Source organism: Fusarium oxysporum, chromosome I (assembly GCF_013085055.1).
Source record: "Fusarium oxysporum Fo47 chromosome I, complete sequence".
In the NCBI taxonomy this organism is placed as follows: domain Eukaryota; kingdom Fungi; phylum Ascomycota; class Sordariomycetes; order Hypocreales; family Nectriaceae; genus Fusarium; species Fusarium oxysporum.
Genome location: NC_072840.1, coordinates 5,833,767 through 5,852,025, shown reverse-complemented (window position 1 = coordinate 5,852,025; position 18,259 = coordinate 5,833,767). Strand labels below are relative to the sequence as shown.

General features: G+C 47.3%; 5 protein-coding genes across 5 annotated transcripts; 3 read left to right on the top strand and 2 right to left on the bottom strand.

Annotated features, from left to right (window-relative positions):
• Nucleotides 1–50: 50 nt before the first annotated feature.
• On the top strand, nucleotides 51–1,200 carry FOBCDRAFT_236047 (serine hydrolase-domain-containing protein; the record flags this gene model as incomplete). The annotated part of the gene is made up of 3 exons (XM_031194802.3): nucleotides 51–88; nucleotides 166–322; nucleotides 418–1,200. The coding sequence occupies 3 exons, from the start codon at nucleotides 51–53 to the stop codon at nucleotides 1,198–1,200; spliced, it is 978 nt and encodes a 325-aa protein (XP_031029540.3).
• A 4,371-nt stretch (nucleotides 1,201–5,571) lies between these two features.
• On the top strand, nucleotides 5,572–6,108 carry FOBCDRAFT_195821 (uncharacterized protein; the record flags this gene model as incomplete). Its single annotated transcript, XM_031194800.2, has 1 exon — nucleotides 5,572–6,108. One exon carries the CDS (start codon nucleotides 5,572–5,574, stop codon nucleotides 6,106–6,108), a length of 537 nt encoding a protein of 178 aa, XP_031029538.2.
• A 2,003-nt stretch (nucleotides 6,109–8,111) lies between these two features.
• FOBCDRAFT_195820 (uncharacterized protein) lies at nucleotides 8,112–8,648 on the bottom strand (the record flags this gene model as incomplete). Its single annotated transcript, XM_031194799.3, has 1 exon — nucleotides 8,112–8,648. One exon carries the CDS (start codon nucleotides 8,646–8,648, stop codon nucleotides 8,112–8,114), a length of 537 nt encoding a protein of 178 aa, XP_031029537.3.
• Nucleotides 8,649–10,769: 2,121 nt separating this feature from the next.
• On the top strand, nucleotides 10,770–12,444 carry FOBCDRAFT_124244 (uncharacterized protein; the record flags this gene model as incomplete). The annotated part of the gene is made up of 2 exons (XM_059607778.1): nucleotides 10,770–11,413; nucleotides 11,484–12,444. The coding sequence occupies 2 exons, from the start codon at nucleotides 10,770–10,772 to the stop codon at nucleotides 12,442–12,444; spliced, it is 1,605 nt and encodes a 534-aa protein (XP_059463955.1).
• A 2,222-nt stretch (nucleotides 12,445–14,666) lies between these two features.
• Nucleotides 14,667–17,930, bottom strand: FOBCDRAFT_268139 (uncharacterized protein; the record flags this gene model as incomplete). The annotated part of the gene is made up of 1 exon (XM_054703003.1): nucleotides 14,667–17,930. One exon carries the CDS (start codon nucleotides 17,928–17,930, stop codon nucleotides 14,667–14,669), a length of 3,264 nt encoding a protein of 1,087 aa, XP_054558978.1.
• Nucleotides 17,931–18,259: the final 329 nt, after the last annotated feature.

The window sequence follows — 18,259 nt, the reverse complement described above, 5'->3', positions numbered from 1 at the left end:
TGGCGATAAGGTGATTGCGTGGCTGAATTTCAGGGTCCTGCACAGCCACGATGTCAACCAATGCGAGCTCTTCCACCGTAAAACAGAGGTAAATTGTTGGGGAGCATGTGAAATTGTGGAAATATTGAGATAACGGTGATGGTAACTTATCTACACGTTTTGTAGGTATCATCTCTTTTATGATGCGCTGGTGTACGGAGATCATCGCTGTTTTTCGGAGCCCGAAACGGGTGTCGTTCGGGGAATGCTAGGAAAGCTTACCCGAAGCCTGTTAAGCTGTGATCCTCGGTTTAAGCTTACACAGAGACCGAAACGCTGTCTTGTAAACCGTCATTTCGCAACTGTGATAATCACAGATTCTCTCCAATTCCTGAGAGTGACCTTTGCCACTAGACCTCCAACATGACACAAATACAGACCTCCAGCGATCCAGGGACTCTTCATCTCCCCCGCATTCTCTGCCTTCACGGCGGCGGCGTCAATGCACAAATCTTCGAACTACAATGCCGCGCTCTGATCAGGAGCCTTGCTTCCTCTCTCCGTCTAGTCTTCATGCAAGCACCCTTCATCTCAGCGCCTCACCCCGATATTGTCAGCGTCTACGGTGAATATGGGCCTTTTCGGCGCTGGCTCCGCTGGCAGCCCGATCATCCCGAGATTGAAGCAGAGGCCGCCGCCGAGCTACTTCGGAACCAGGCCCGCAGGGCTATGGACACCGACCCCGGAACCGGAGAGTGGATCGGCATTCTGGGGTTCTCGCAGGGCGCTAAGATTGCGGCGAGTTTATTGTGGACGCAGCAGAAAGTGACGGAGCAGTTTGGTGCGGAAGAGGCGCTGACGCAGTTCAAGTTTGGTGTTCTCATGGCTGGGAGAGCGCCTTTGATTACGCTGGATTCCCGGCTGCAACATCCTCCAGCGGTCGTTGATGCGGCGCTGTTGAGCTCTGAGTTCAAAGACTTCCCTGAGTCGAACGTGGGAGACCATGTCTTGAGCATACCTACACTACATGTCCATGGACTTCGAGATCCTGGACTCGAGCAGCACCAGGTTCTGCTGAAGACATACTGCGCAACTGGCACGACGACTCTAGTTGAGTGGGATGGTGGACATCGTATACCGATCAAGAGCCATGATGTCGACGCTGTGACAACTGAGATCTTGAAGTTGGCAAAGAACGCAGGCGTGAAGCTGCCCAACTGAACATCGCAAACGAATTCATGTCTTTCCAACAATATACAACTTACTAAGAATTTTATGGTTTCTGAGCTGTTTATTCACATAGACTAGACAACGCTATACATATATACATTATTGACAATGCAGCAGCACATCTCACAGTCTCAGATTGAACCTTTGACCCCTCAAGAGTCATGTCTCTGAAGTGTCTACAGGCCTATACTTTATAACAAAAACAGGGCGCATAGGATCAGCTCGATGACTCGGGTGGAGGGCCTCAATTTTGTGCGACCCTGCTGCCCATGATGCTAACCTGCATTATCGGTTCTCACCAACGCGTGGGCAGGATACTTACGCCAAGACCATAGACTGTCCTCACGATTTCTCGCAACACCTGGTTTTCGATCCTTTCATGTCGGCATCATTGGCCCTGCGCAGCTTTAAAATCCGACACGCACATATCCTAAAACGGCTCTTGCTGACCCTGCCACAATGGACACTATCAACTCACAGCATCCATCACCGCCTGTCATAAAATCTTGCAAGATTTGCACTGCTCTCGAGAAGCTCTTCGCCGGTGGTGATGTCCAGATTCAGCTGGAAAGAAATGAAATCTACGATGAATCTTGCACACAACATGACTCATTGTTTTATTGGATCGAGAGAAATTACTGCGGGTATCTTGATCGTTTACAAAAGGCCCGCAGCTACCATATCGTGGCTGATACGAATTAATCCCTCGGCACAATCCTTTTTCTCCGTCTAAGCGGCGGTATCTGGCCAATTTGTGCGGTCATCAGTCATCACAACGCCCATCACGCAGTGGTATAACCATGCGTCTCATGATGGAAGCGGCAGGTAGCCCATACTGCGGTATCTAACAGTCTATAATGAATCCTCGGTAATCTCATACGACACAGAAGTCTGGAGCGTGAAAGGTCTAATGGAAGACGGCTACATACTAAGGAAAGCTGGAGGCAAGTACTTATACAAACACATAAACTTTCCTATAAGGGCCTTTCTGTGGCCTGTTCCGAAAGTGTGCTCAGAAAAACATGGAACAATGTCAAAACTTGGGCACGGTCCCTTCATCTCCTGCTGCACGAAGCACGCATGGTTTGGAGGTCTCCGGGCACACCATCACAGTAAGCCAGTGTGGATGCATACTCAGTTATGCCTTTTTGACAAGCAAAAGAGACTATGCGGTTGGCTCCACTTACCAAAAGACGAAGATTCACTTGGCTTTCCTGGAGCGGATTGCAGAAGGATGTCTCTAGCTGTGAAAGACACTTTTAGGAATCCATTTCCCGAACGCAGTCAGTTACTTGAGTTGGTGGCAATCTGTAGACGCAAGTTCCCAGACAGAAACTTTGGAGAGAAATGAGTGCATTGGGAAAGCTTTCTATGGTGTTCTATGGGTGAAATGGATTGAGGGGGTTGCTTATAGACGAGGCTGTGCATATGTACAGAAGGAGCTTGGGAAAGAGCAACATCTGGAAGACGTTGACCTGATACTTGGCTAGGTATGGCCAATGACCTTATTCACTAGGAACCAAGAGAGTAATAAGTAAGCCACCTTCTAGCGGTTTTGCAAATTAAAAAGAAGCCTCATCGAGGGTAAGGAGGCATTCGTGATTCGGCGTTTAAGGATGATGGATGCTGTAGATCCACTCCATGTGCACGTCAACTTGGATCCTGATAATGTCAATGACCTTGGTATAAGTACTTGGAAAGATTTTGGTGCTGATATATAATAGGAGATTCCTGGCGTTTTGTCAAGCAGTCCGGATGCAATACGATAGGTAGGCGGTAAGGTCAGCGGTTTTAGGGTAGGGCATTTAGACAGATGCGAGGCATGTAGCTTCGGTAGGGCGGTAATGCAGTGTATGGTCTATTTGTGTATTCCTCTCACGCAGTAGTACAATGTAGTCTTGGTGCGTCTAAAACTGGTTGACATCAATTCTCAAGTTGGCCAGTAACTCCTGAAGGCCTCAGTCTCTTCCGCCGCACTAGATCAACTCTTTCCTATTCTGCCTCTTTGCCCTACTTCTCTTCTCTTCAGCTCGAGTCCGTTACGCTATAAGATATGCTTCCTCCCTGTCCCACTTAGCTCCATGACATGCCCACCGGCTTCCCTAAACTTCACCAGCCCGAGCATTGCAAATATCTCCTAACCGCAATGAATCTGGCATGATGCGGAGCAAGCGTATCGACGTATCCATTAGGCAAAGGTTCCTAGCGCTCGAAATATGAGATCACTAGAACCGTGCACGCAACACCCAGCAGTGCTCCATAGCACCTGATCTTATCATCTGACAGACTATAGCATAAGATGTTACTTTAAGTAGCTTAGCAAGCAGATGTTAAATGGATCGGCGCCCCTGCAGGATCGACGACACCGTTACGCCTCGAGTATCGAGCCCACGATAAAGACTAATGGTCGTCTATTGAACTCGAGCGCTATCACGCTGTTTTTTTTTTATATTTTATTTTTCCTCAGCGCGAGGGGTCCCAATGCAGAGTTACTACACATCTTTTCGTATCTGAAGATATCGGCACTTAGTTTCACGATAACTGGCAGAGCCTGGCAACACCATAAAGTGGTGCCAGCTAGCCACAAGCCATTTAAAAGCTTGGAAGCTAGTGACAGCTTTCATACTGCACACAAAGCAAAGTGCCGAAATCAGTTTATCTGTAGAGACTGCTTATCTAAAGTGCTCAGAAGATGTATGGTTAGTTATGGAACCGATTATGGCTTCTGATCTTCTTGCGTTTCCGAAATACTCTCTGCTTTGACTCTACCCCAAAACGCGCCTAAACCTCGCTTTAGCCACTGGAGGTAAGAGCGGAACATTTGGTCCTCCAAAGGCCTGTCAAGTTAAGCATGCGGGGCTAGAAAAAGGTCGATTGCCGAAAAGAATGATGCTCGCTTGGACGATCTGGGTGAACAGTGGGGAGCCTTAGACAGCGTAGTGATTGGCCCTGTTTGTCCCGAGCGTCACACTCGCGGTGGTATCGCTACGGGATTACCGGGTTTGCGCGAGGGTGGAGCCCATCGATACCCACTTTTGCCTTCAATTCATTTTCACTGATATCGCCTAAATACACCGTACATCAGGCTGTAAGACCCTAGCACTAATAACACAAATAAGTTCTGCCTCTCTGCCTCTTCAGGCCTGCCAGTTTTATTGTTTGGTTCGAGGGACGACCTCATTTCAAAACATTTCTCTGAAGCAATCAATGAACGTGGCAAGACAGCGTGCCAATGTGCGCCCTCTCCAACCTCGACGTTAATAAGCTCATTCTCCGTATCGCCAGAATCTATCAGCTCAGCATGATCCTCGTTGTCGGTCAAATGTCTTGGCTTCCTAGTGCGACGCTAAACCTGACTATTTCAGCTTCAGGTGGGCTCTCATGTGTTGGTTGATCCAAATGTACCCGACATGATAGTGGAGGTGTTGTTGGTTCTCTCATCATGCTGAGGAGCCAGGGTTTTATCCTCTGATTGCCCAATCGGTCTGTGGCCATAATTCTCAAACGTTCTTGAGTGAGCTGATGTGGGTGTTAACTCTAACGCCACAGCTCGTCATATCATAGACTTTGACAAACAAGTTGAAAGCTGAACGTCCTAGATCGACCTTCACACACCATCTCAACAAAAGGGACAAAGCCCATTGGACCGCATTCGTCGAAAGGTTGCGACTATGTTCAATTGCAAGGGTCCATTTCGGAATACCAGCTGTCAGGCGATACTGATCTGCTTAGCACTCTCTGTGAAGGAGGTAGGGTTATAACAAAGCGCTAAACAAACATGCCAGGGACCTTGCAACCACGTGCAACCGTTTTTGTTCAACCAGTTCTCCGACGTTAAAATTCCATGTCAAAAAAGTAGAACTTGGTCAGGCTGAGCCATTGCAAGAAGGCAGTTCAGGATCATCTAATAGAAAGGTTTTGTCCTGGAAAACAGGTAAAGAGGCTCGCTGGTTCTATTTGACGGGCATTACAATCACTTCAGCAGACGAGCGTCAAGATAGAGAGCCACAAACCAAAAAGTCAATATTGAGGCTCTTTGGTTGTAGTTTGAGGCTGACTCCTAACTTTGGCTTTATTGAGGGTGTCCACTCTGACGTGTTGTGAATTCTTCTATGTGTGAGACCTTCCCCTCTCATGGCTTTGCAATGCTAGAATACGGATTGTTACATCATTTCCGGAAGAGGAACCAACAGTGATGCGGCTGAACAATGGAAATGAGATGAGTTAACATGTCGCTGGCGCTTTAAAACCAGGGAGCCCGCTTCGTAGTGAAGAAACAAGACGTGTACTTGCCAGCTTATCCTGTATACTGATCAATCCTTTCCTGGTAACTCTTTCACTCTCCCTGATTTCACAGGCGATATGGTTCCTCCAGCCTCTGCCTTGGATCCCACCGGCTATATGCCAATCGAGACAGTCGCAGATGCCCGGGCAGTTGTCACTCAATGTATCGATGGACTTCTAAAGCTGGTTCCTCGCGGTCCAGATGATCGAGAAGCTGCTCAATTCTTAAGGCAGAACGCAACCTTTGTCTTCGAAGTTCTGGACCAAGTGTCCGGCCCACCCGCGCGGTCTGAGGCATCCGAGCCTACATTTTGCATCACAGATATCCCGAGTGACACTCGAGTCGGCCTCAGACGGAAATCTATAACAATCGTGGTTAACGGCCGAAGATATTGTGTAATTGTGATCTGCAGTTCGCAGAACCTTACGAATCCCGATCTGCAGCCTAGACACGACAACCAATACGGGCGTCCTGATTCGCCGTTGTCTTGGCCCTCAGAGTTGATTCTGCCCGAATTCTCTATGTCACTTGAAACATGTAAAACGAACTTAGAGGCATCTCTGGCAGAAATGTGGCGAGACTGCAAGGACAACAAAGGTTCGAAAGTAGAATGAAGACTACACAACAGCATTGAAGATAAGAGGACATTTCCAGCAGTGCTGAGACTTGAGCCAAGGTCAGTCTTTGGCCTCTAAATATCATTTTGGTACGGAGTTTTTAGCTGTTAGTAGCCAGAATCCCAAATTACCCATAAAATTGAATGAACCTCGCAAATCCTGTGGGACGTAGCTGCCAAATCACTCTTACCCAAGACACGCCCCTCCCGTCAATAGCATCTTAGATCGCTAGGCTACATCTTTCCCACTACCCTTCACACAACAATGCCACCGGGTTTCGCCCTCTCGGGGGCAGCTAGAGGAGTGATGCGCAAGAGTGTCTCTTTGGCCATTCCTTCACCGCTGAAGAGTACAGAAGCGTCAAGGCCCACAGCACGCAGTCACCAGACCGAGCATGATTTCGTAAGGCAGTAAGATAGATGAGGGCTCCCGAACGTGCTCAACCGCTGGCTTTATGGCGCTTTTCCTTCAGAAGCTTGTATTCTGGTCGATCACGCGGCAGATTCGTCGTATCCAGTAGTATATCCGTCATGAGAAGAGCTAGGAAACATGGAATATAGCAAACCTGAGCTTGGCGCCACCTTTCGGCCTCAACCTCCCTGGAGAGCGAACACTGACCGTACCGTGATCAAAGCAATTCATGTTGTTGGTACCTTGTAATCCATGTCAACGCCCAATTTTCATGGGACCGACATTGGGGGATAGGAGAAGCAACAGCCGCCAAGTAACCCTTAACACTACCAGCCTAAGAGTTTCTCACATAGGGAACTGGTTAGGTCATTCCACCATGGGCAAAGAAGGCTATAGACCTACTGGAGATATTGCACAGCTACTCAGCATGGCTCGTGTCTGATGAATGCAATGTTAACCCCGACTGTCGCATGGTCATAGTCATCGAGAAGACCCAGAGAAGAGCGGCTCAAGCTATTACCGAGGTTAATTTTATTGATTACTGGAGTTACTGTAGATACAGAACCGTTTTTCTTTCTTCCTGGATGGAATCAACCGGATTGATCTTCGTTTCTGGCCACACTGCGTATCAGACATAGCTCTCGTTATACTGAGTCATGGCCTCCGCTCGCTAGTCGATTGTTAAGGATGCCGCCCCCCTCAACTTGGCGTCACTTATGTTGGAATACAGGTATGTTGTAGAGCTAGATCGCCTTTCAAATCATCGAACATATAAAAGACCTGGCATGGCAGATCTCGTTACATAATGCCATGGTATCGCGGTCTTTCTACTTGTTTTATAGTGTTTGGCACTAGTATCATTTACCGTCTTTCGCTACTTCGAGAGGTCCGAATTCCCCAGTCTTCGTAGAACTGGGCTCTTTACCACACAGAAAGAACTCATCATGGAAGGTGGAGGAGAAGCGCTTTTACGAGGTCTGAGTTACCGCGGTTGTCAAGTTTAGTCCCTTCAATGTAGATAGGATAGTTTAATTCTTATCATTTTCGACTTTGCAGCAATTTGCTTCAACCTTCCTTCGCATCTCTTTAGATACCGGTCGCTACCCTGTATAAGCCTGCTTTCCTGACCAATCTGATGCGTCCACCACTGTCCTCTGCTTAAACTGCCTGTTGATCCCGGTGACTGAACTGGCTTTGCCGTCCTATTCTGTCCAGTTACTGGGGTTTTTGAATGTAAATGTTCATATTCGGTACACACGGGTGGGACATGTTTTGTAGCAGCCTAAAGCTAGGTTACGGACATCACGGGGTATTATATGATCAACAGGATTTATTACCATCTCTCTAAACTCTAAGTAAGAACGCAACAACAATTTCCTCTCGCATCACTTTGCTTCAACATGCCATACGTGAACCCGGAGTGGCAATAAAGATTGACTTGTCCCTTTCTACTTCTTCTCAATTGAGCGAGTAATAACCGCGACAGAACTTCGCTTACTCTTTGTCGTTCCAGAACTAGGAACGTATGTATGCTCGTTACCATCAACATTCAAAGCACCCTCATTATACGAATCATGCACACCTTTATCTTAAAATTTGAGACAGGCTGCATCATTCGAGGTTCCGCACATCATCTCGACTCCGTATCGGGAATCCCAGCGAGCTTCAGCCCGAAGGACACGGTCTTGATAGCCGGGGATCGGAATTGTTACATCAGGAGAGTTACCTTGGGTAGCGGTAAAGAAGCTTTCAGCATCGGTCTCTCTCGCTAGTAATAGACTAGCTTGGTCTATCGTTCTTTTACTGTGCCCTTCAATTATTATATAGGCTTCTATCTCAAGCCTAGATCGTGAAGTGCAGCGAGCTTTGACTTGAAGAACAGTACTTTCGCCTCCAGGCATCTCAAGCATAGCAACACGGAGGCTCTGCCCACCGGTAGCAGCAGCAAGCTCGCGAGGATCATCCTGGACAGGTACTCCAGCGTTGTATTCCATCTCAACATCCGAGTTGGTATCCATCTCGTTTTCCACGTTGATGTTTAAGCTAACCTCCCTCATTTCAGCATGTTCCGCTCCGAGAACCCCCAATGTGGGTGTTGTTTCAACGATTGGTGTAGTCATGATCATGTTTGACTAAGTGCTAAGACTGAATATTGGCATAAAACCTATAGACTATCGACTTGATACTAATTCAATGCGTTCTCAGCATCATGTTAGCACAGACATCTCTACCCACCATCGATGTTTCAAAGTTACCTTGTGTGTACCAGGGACCGCTTTCAAGCGCCTCGTCGCGTTTTTGTGATCACGAAACCCGACTAATCTACACGACTTCACGTACTAACGCTACGCTTGTAACGCAAACACTAACGCTCTTACTTTTGTCTCCAGGTGGTCGTTTTGCTTGCACTCTAGTTCATAAAGATGATAGGGAAAGTTCTGTTGCAGTACAGAGAGATGTCCCTTCTCTTATATGCCTTTCATGTCGCGGTCGCATCGTTATAATTGGTCCTTTGCCGAATTCTCCATATCGCGGACGTTCCCTCTGTGATTGGACTTGCTGGTTAGGAATTGGTCCTTTGCCGAGTTTCCCGTATTACAGCCGTTCCCACTGTGATTGGGCTTGCTAGTTAGCGAGTAGGGCTGGACTTTTCTCAGTCCAGATTACTAACCATTGCTTCAGGGCGGAGCAGGGAGATCTGTAGAACATCTTAGGTTCGGACCGGCCCATGCCGCACCTAGTTATGTCGAAATGAAAGCGTGGTACCTATCACAGTCGGCCAGACTGACAGCAAAGACCCTCAGCAAAGCAGATGGGCCTGGAATAGGATCTGGGTTTTGTAAAAAAAAAATATTGACTCTGCTGGTATATCATCAAGCTTACCGCAAGAGACATCAGCTTCTCATGTCTGTCGAGTATATGTATGGTCTATCGGACGTAGACAGAAGCAAGCGCGCCATGCTTCGAACCGATTTTGAGAATCCAGCATTGTCGACTGGGCGTGAAGTGGCGTTCCGTATGACCACTGAAAATAGGTCCGTGCAGCTAATCGGTAGGCTTTCTAGCGACATGTTACAGACAATGGTTAGGAGCTAGAAGTAAATGCTTATAAGTACGTAACACAGAAACATAGGGATGATGAAACATTCTTAGTCTGCTTTTATCGTTGATAAGCTCGATTATAGGAGCCTTTAAACTCGTCGGGCCCCATCCTGTGGTGAACAAACTACTATATCTCGATTCTTACTTTCCAGCATGAAGTCCTGGGTAAATTTTTGCCATGTGAAACAACCCTCGGAATAAAACACCGGGGCTCGCGGAGGTCTGTGGATAACAAAAATATAGAAAGGCATAATATCACTCCCGAGGATTGGATCTAGACAAGAGCGACGTGATCAAAAGCTAAATGGGAAGAAATGTAAATACATTCGGTCACGGGGGATTGAAAGGACTACCCTAGCAGAGCTGACTAAGAATGGGTTTAGCAGGTTTTCGGAGTACAGTGATAGAGGTTCGTAGTGCAGATCCATTTTCTTCCATCAAACCTACCTAAGTAACTATGTCATATAAGATAGTGACCGCTAACGATGCTTTTGAGATAAGCTTGGTTACCTGCCAGTCGAGGAGCTCCTTTCTAAAACCGGCGCAGCATTCTGATGAAGACCGAAATCCTTCTTTATTCAACATAGGACTCGTATGCGTTACCCCCACGGCATCCTCCAATTATGCCCAGACGTTTGCTCCTCTTCGTTCAAATATGGGGAGTATGACACCTGGCAGACGTGTGAGTGTGCCTCACGAGGAAGATGGTGTACTGTTTTCACAGACCTGCCATCGAATGTCCCAAATTTTCTTGAAATATCACGTATATCAATGACTCGATCTTTCAGCCTATTGCCTACCTCATGATGAAAAGGAAATACATATCAAGCCGGTTCTGCTTGTATCCTTAGCGGTTTCGGCAGCCATTTGAAATGCATTGAATGGCTTCGGCGGGCTCTGTTGTCGAACAGGCTGTGACCAACACAACCAACAGTTCTTCACATATGCACGCATCTATGATGTGACGGGAGGCCCACCAAATGACCAGATTTGGCTATCCAGATTAGCCAAAGATCAAGTTCTCAACAGACCAGGCTGCCGTCGTTTTCCACGCTTCTAATGCCCAATTCTATCCTCCTCCGGTTCCTACATACTCAAGACTAATTGAATGTTCCGGCAACCTACAAACTTTATCCTTAACCATAATGCCGTCGCATAACGAAAAGCGAGTGCAGGGAGTCAAGGACCTGTCGCCTCACCAGGACACGTCAGATGCCATCAACCAATTGGTGACCTTGCTTCACCAGTACTGTTCCGAGGGCGGTTTCGATACCTTGAAGGGAGTCGTCGGAGAGAACGAAGAACTCAAGCGAGACAAAGCAAGGCTCCAAACCGCATACGATACGAACATCGAAGCGCTATCTCGACATCAAACTGAGTTTGAGAGACAGAAAGTCGATTTTGAGAAGCAACTAGGCTCCCAAAAGGCACAGAACGAGGCAATACTCAAAGCAAAACAAGCAGCCGACGAAAGCATCAAGAAACGCCAAGCTGAATTGACGGCGCTGCAAGAGAAGCTCGAGATACAGTCATCATCTGCCAAACAGTTGATGAATGAGATCAAGAAAAAAGAGTCCACGATCAATGCTCTCGAAGCTACTAACGCTTCGCAGCAAGAAAATTTAACGAAAGCAGAGAAAGAGTCGGCAACGTTCCAAAGTGCAAAGGAGTCTATGCAAAAGCGAGTAGATGGTCTAACTACGAGCTTAGACGAAGTGCGCGGAAGATTAACAACGTTTCATTCTTTCGTGGTCAAGCTTGACAACTTTGAAGCCAGAAGAGGTGAAGTGTATGTTAGAGCCAGAGTGCTACTATGACCAATTTCTAATATGCTTGAGTAGTGGAGATGCTTTGGATAGTATATTGAGAAACGCGCTCAGCTTCGTGGAATCGTCCATTGGCATCGCTCTAGACGAAGCATGCCTGACCGACATAGCAGTATGGGGAAGGCTTCGAAATCACGCTTCCATCCAGCGCACCATCCCTCTACCTGCTTCTAATTCTCCAGCCGCTAAGCAAATGAGGGTCGCCGCCGGTCTCAGGATCTACAGCATGGCTCTCGCCGATCATGTCTTCAGATCAACAAATCTCACTCAAAACAGCGATTTCGAAGATGTTCTACGGGATTTGGAGACAGAGGATCCACTGCATGAAGTTTTCACGCGTGCGGTCTTGTTGAAGATCCAGCCAGCAAGGCAAGCTCGAAATAGAGAAGCTCGTGCCAAGATGGCCGCTGATCAAGTTTTTGACGCCATCGCCGACTTGGTCCCTTCTTCGCAGAAAGAAACTTTGAAAGCACGCCTATACCAGGTCTCATTGGAGGCATGCAATGCGTGGTTAGTTATTCAGCAACTACTGGAGCCAGTCCGCCCAGTCTTCTCTGTGCATATGCCTGAGGACTGGGTGCCATTACCATCGTCGGTACCCCAACGCAACAGCAAGGCTGGACCATCCGGCGTCGCTCGGGAACCTTTGGCGACGCGGGTAGAAAACCAGGGTCAACAAATACAACAGCCGAGTGCTGAGTCTCAGCCGATAGAAATTGACGACATCATGCAAGTTGTTTGGCCAGCATTTTATGTTACATCTTCTCAACAGGAGGATGACATTGGTGACCAAGTTCCAGAACTTGTCCACAGAGGGCATGTCATTACACGTTCACAAGGCAGAGAAGCAGAGATCGAAATGTCACGTAGAAATGCGAGAAAGAACGCAAGACAGAACAGTGGATCTAGCCCTACACAGAGAAAGAGACGAGACTCAGCTGTTTTTTTATCCAAAACTTTTCCTGGCGGTATTGGTACCGAAAAGGGCAATTAAAGTAGTTCACAGCTGCTATGTAGCTAAGAACAATCCTATACACACCAGCATAGTCGTCAGGGCCTTTTCCTTCTTACCTTCTCTGTCTCTTTCTTTCTATTCTTCTTTTTCTTTCTTTTCATTTTTCCTTCTTTTATTCTCTCCTTCTCTCTTTCTTTGTTTTCTTCTCTCTCCTGCACAGAGTCTCTTTTAACAGATTGTTTAATATGGTCTCCTATTTCACATTTAGTGGTACTTTTGTATTTAGCAGTAGCCATCACTCATTTGGCTATAATATACAGAAAGACAAGTTATCAAAAACTCAGATTTGAGAAAGAATAATGATTCTCTTCCGGGAAAAGCTAGTGCCGCAATTTAGCTGTTCTGATGACGCTGTCCATATGATACGAGCTTCATGGACGAGATTTGTTGCTAAAGGAGGAATTACAATATCAAAGTCCAGCATAACTTGATATCTACAATTACATATGTTAACGGATACGCTAACAGAACATATATGCCTTGCTGAGTGTATTCCATGTCCGAGCCACAGCAGAAACACCTCAAAGATGGTTATTCGATCTGCAAGCGCTTCTGCGGCTCTCAGAAACTTGGCAGATCGATCTCTGTTCCTCATTGGCTCGATGTGCCCACACTTCCTGCCTGAAGTTAACAATTGTCTGACTTGATGACATGTAAGAGAAGTCAAGTTGCCTCGATCTATTTCGCAGAGTACTCGTCGTCTGAGGACGACCATAAAGTTTTTACATCAAGAGGCAACATATACCTAGTGCTAAGGTATGGGCAGGCGATCCGTTCCGGGTTCTGGGTCTTGGCCATGTAGAACGGGTCAGTGTTGACTGGACTCCTAATAAGACGAAGATAATGCAAAGCCTAAAAGCCTTCTCTTTGACAACCACTAAATCTATTGCTTGCTAGTATGGGCAAATACAGGTGCAGTACAAGAACTACACCTTCGGCAACGCGACACATGGTAGAGGCTGGAAAGTCAGGGTAAAGATATGCAACGTCGAACTCTCTACAAATCCCAAGTTATTTGCGCAGATCGAAGTGTTGCTTGTTCTCTAGGTACTGATATCCGTGGGCTCCTTGCTTCATCTAACCGCCTTTATAGATATACTAGGGTTGCTTCCGGGACTCCCAGCAATTATGACGAAAGATAACTTAAGGCTGTTGTCGCTATATCGTACAGTTCAGGGTATTTTATGTTAAATTACCACCAATGTCGGTCAAAAAGGGATTCTAAATCTTGTAGCATGAAGAACGGAACTCAGGTTCTTTCATATGTGGGATACGCCTGCAGCACAGTTTCCAAAGCTCCAAGGAAGACAAGGCGTTCAAGTACCAATTGGCTTCCTATAACCATGGCCGAAGCTTTGAGATTGGCTCGGCCAGTAACATGACTTCACAGGAAGTCGCAATACGAGAGGGCGATAAGAAGCATAAGAGGTATAGCTCTTCAAGTTGGACTGACTCATATCTTTAGGTGCAGGTCATAATGCCAAGACCGGGGAAAGCCTCCCCCTATAAGGCAAATTAAGCAGGGGTTCAATTCGACACAAAATTATCACAGCATGTCCGACTGGCTATGAGCTGGCATTACAGGAAGCAATCGTCGCTTTTACGGAAAATGTAGAGGAGCCATTCGGCGTCGTTTCCGGGGGTTTGAGGAAGGATACACAAGGTTTGTGGATACTATGAGGCACTAAGTCTGACATTCTCGTCCTTGTAATGAACTCGCCTGTCTCCTCTGCCATCCTTGTCACCGACTTCGTCGGGGCAAATCCTGCCTCCTCAAGTAGGCTTGGAAATGGTAGGGTCGGTCGCGTGAAGTGGGGTAGATCTCAGCACTGAAAGTTGTCGCGAGGGTCATCAAACAAGATTCGGCCGACAAGGCCCGAATTTTGGGAACAGTCCGGCGGCCGAAACGAAGCAACTGGGCTGCAATGCTATCATGTCTTCAAAATGCGAAATCAATACCGGCATCTTCAACATTAATCTCTAGCGGATTATGGCCGGGACCCTCGCTGGATAACAGGTTTGACACAATTGTTATCTGGTGCGAATCCAGACGGTCCAGACACATATGACCTGTAGTCGTTTTTATACACAGCAGGCCCGATCTCTTACTCTAAATTTCGGGTAGTTGCGAATTTAACATATATATTGCCAAATATCACCACTAACTAGGGGTACTCTAAACTTGCGCCTGACCCTGAAATCTATAATGCCTTCAACACTGCTGACCCTAATCTGTATAGTGATTCCACCACCCACGACGGTTCATGCTTGAGTTTAGGTCTATGAGACTCTTTGTATGGGCTTACCATCGTGGTTCCATTGGCTGGCGTGCTAGAGTAGAGAGTTGTCGAGACTCTAGGGTCGGGATGGTGCAATGCCGGGTATGTCTCGTTAATATCCAGGCTGACCATGGGTGCGACCGACATGAGTTTCGACATATCGTCGGTCACCCAAGTCTGTTCAGAGGAGAAGGCCCTTGTATTCACCTTAAACTTTGTAGCGATCGTGGGGTTTGGTTCCTGCTCAGGCTCTGGCGGATCATCTGGTGTCTGGACCTCTTGCTTTTGGCATAGAGGGCTGGGAGCTACCTCAAGTCCCGAAGTGATGAACTCATCCCACTCAAATGAAGTTTCTTGAATACACAGAGGCTCTCGTTTCTCGTGTTTGCTGATGTTATCCAGAGGAGTTGTAAGGGACAGGATTGATGTGATGTCAAGCATCAAATGCACAGTCCGAGAACTCTCTCCTTTGGTCATTGATTGTCTCCGAGTCGGTTCAATCGAGCGATCTGTTGGGCGGTCAAGTAAAGTTTCGTCATCAATATTGGACATGCTCGTTTTCGTGATGGACGACATGATCGCTTTGCTGGCCAAGTTGTACTGACCTACTCCTCGGCGAAGAATTACACCTAGATTTGAGCCCGGGAATCTGCATAAGAGGTCACCTTCTCTAATGCAAGTTGACGAGATACCGAATTCGCCGTCGACAGTAACGAAGAAAAGCGGTTCTTGCCCTTGCCCTGGTCTATCACGGGAGGGACATATCGCCGGGCTGTTTTCGTCGGACATGCATTCCTCTACAACTGCGTATGCTGAAGAAGTCGGCATGGACAAAGTCGTACTGACCGAGTCAAGATACAATAGTTCCTCCTCTATAGCTGTCTTTGGCCCCCGAAAACCTGAATCGTCGAAATGCTCAACTAGAGTACTGATCCAGTCCCGACGTCGTGATTGCATTAAGCTTTTGTCCCCTATCAATTTCTCAATGGGCAGAATAGGGCTACCGAGCATTCTCTTCATGCAGAACCTTTCCGTGAATCCCGATAATAGATTCCTATTAAGAGACAGCGGAGAGGAATCGACATTCGAGCTTTGCGTATCTTTGTGGCTTTTGAGCGATAGTTGCAAAAGCTGGCTAAACCTCACAAGGTTGGGAGAGTTTACGTCCTCGCCATACTTCGAATGATACCATAGAATCGCGTTCCGGTAAACATGCTCCACCGCATCCTGGTATCTGACGTCGAAATCTCCAAACTGAAAACCGCTGGTAATCCCAAGAAGACCGTATACCTTGTCTTTAGGATCGTGACACAAGGAGTTCCTAGTAATATCCACAAGATTGTGTAATGACCAGTATCGTCCGTTTTCCTTTCGTAGTTTGTCCAACCGAAGCGGAAAAGCATGCCTGATCTCCTTTATAGATGCGTTGATAGCTGGACTAAATTGCCAGAAGCTGGGCATCCGCTCCAAGGAGTCTCGGGTTCTAGTGAATAGATCCCAAGATCTGGTAGTCTTGGCGTTGTCTCCGAAACACAAAACCAACTCTTTCGCCAAGAGTACCTCTTGAACTATCCAAAGGCGTCTCCAGTATGGTAAGCGGCAAATTCCTTCTAGGCTGAGCAGATTGATATCTGGAAACCCGAGAGATGTGTCGGTCTGAGTAAAAACAAGATCATGCCACTCCTTGGCTTGCCAAGCTACCATATCCCGCCATAGTTGGATCCATTCAAGCTGAGCGTTGATGGATTCTTCTCGGAACCCGCGCTTGATGTGGTGCTGCCTTTTCATCTCGTATATGCTTGAGCGCCATGTGCCACATTGCTCAAGAACAAACTTGATTCCCCATTTCCTTAGCTCCGTACTTCGCAAGACGAGGTGTTGTTTGAGAAGTTTCTGTTTGCTACTCTTAACTCCATCTGAGATGCGAATTTCCTCTTCGCTTAAAAACGTGTCCACCAACGGTGCACCTGTCCAATGTCCCCCCCGGCTCAATTTCATCTTCTCGAGATCTTGACATTGTCGTTCTATGAAGCTCTGTAATGATTCATATTGCTCAGAGATGAACTTGGGCAGGTCCCCTAAATGTTCGATCTGAACCTTTTGAAGATTTTCCCAATCTTCGACTCGTCGGCCAAATTCCCCGACTTGTGATTGTAGTAGTCGTAGGCCTGCTCCGTATTGTTTGTCTGTTGGTTGTTGCCATGTTTGTAACCGGTCCCGTAACTTGGCAAAGTTGCGGCGCTGATCCATATCCAGTTGTTGCATCTTCTTAAGTCTACAAATCCTCTCTCTGAGCAGTGGTGATGCCGGTTCTCCCTGGAGCTGTTTACGAAGGTCATAAATTGACTGCTGGAAATCTCCCAGATTGGCTAGTATTTCATGGAATAGCCTGTTTGTCTTTCCTTGCTCTTGATCATCTTCGCCAGAAATATGGGCCATGGAACGAGCTTGTTTTCCAAGTTCAGGAGCTACCCCTTGCTGGACTTCCCAAGCTTCTGGCGGCTTTCGAAGGTCTACATTGCTCAATTCTTGGTAGGCTCGCATTTGACTATCTTTAAAGTCTTGTAACAGTCGCTGCTGAGGTGCATGTAGCATGGCGAGTTGCCGAGATTCCGAGAGCCTTAGGTCTTCGAGCAACTCTTGTTGTTTGAGCTCTTCAGCTCCAAGCTCACGTAGTTTCTGTTGCATTTGCGCCAAGAATGGTAGGTCTTTTTGTGTGTCTTCGAGCATAGCGGGGAGTCTTTTCCCTCTCAGTTTGTATCGTGCATGCTCATCCCTCATTTGAGACCATCGTCCACGTTGCTGATCTAGGCGTTCTTGCCATGGTGATGTACTCGACTCGCTTGAAGTTTTCCCATGTTCCTCCCTCTTTTCGTGCCAGTATTGACATTCTTGATCTAGGCATGTTTGCCAATGTGATATGCGAGACTCGGATGGACCTTTCGCATGTTTCTCCTTGTCCTTCCGTTCTTCGATGTCTTGTGGGAAGAGTTTGATCCATTTGGCAAATTGGGATTCGTAATGGGGGTTGGGTTGAGGCGGCGGCGGTGGAAGTTTCGAAGTCGGAGGATTTTCACCAAGTCTCTTTGCCATTTCGAGGGCGCCTGCAACTGATGAGTCCCAGCCAGAGCTAGGTCGTCCAAGCCAGACCAACACTCGCTCTGCTCGACGGAAGATGCCGCCCATCATCCCAACTTGATGATTCCGCTCTGTGGTGTCTTGTTGGTTTATACATAGTGCGTCAACCTAGAGCACGCGAGGCTCCGAGATACGCAGGGCAGCCAAGGCGTAGGCTAGATTAGGCCGTACCAGAAATTCCTTTCCGTTCAAAAGAATGCGAACTGAGGCAGCTTCCTCGCCCTATGTGTATGATAGGGCTTCATAGGGTGGAGCACTGGCTAGATGTACTGTCTCGAAGGTGCATTCGAGGCTGACACATTGATACCATGGTGCTGATGATTGGTGATCTTTGGTTCGCAGAGGTAGTAGGTGGAGTAAGCGAATTTGTGATAGCC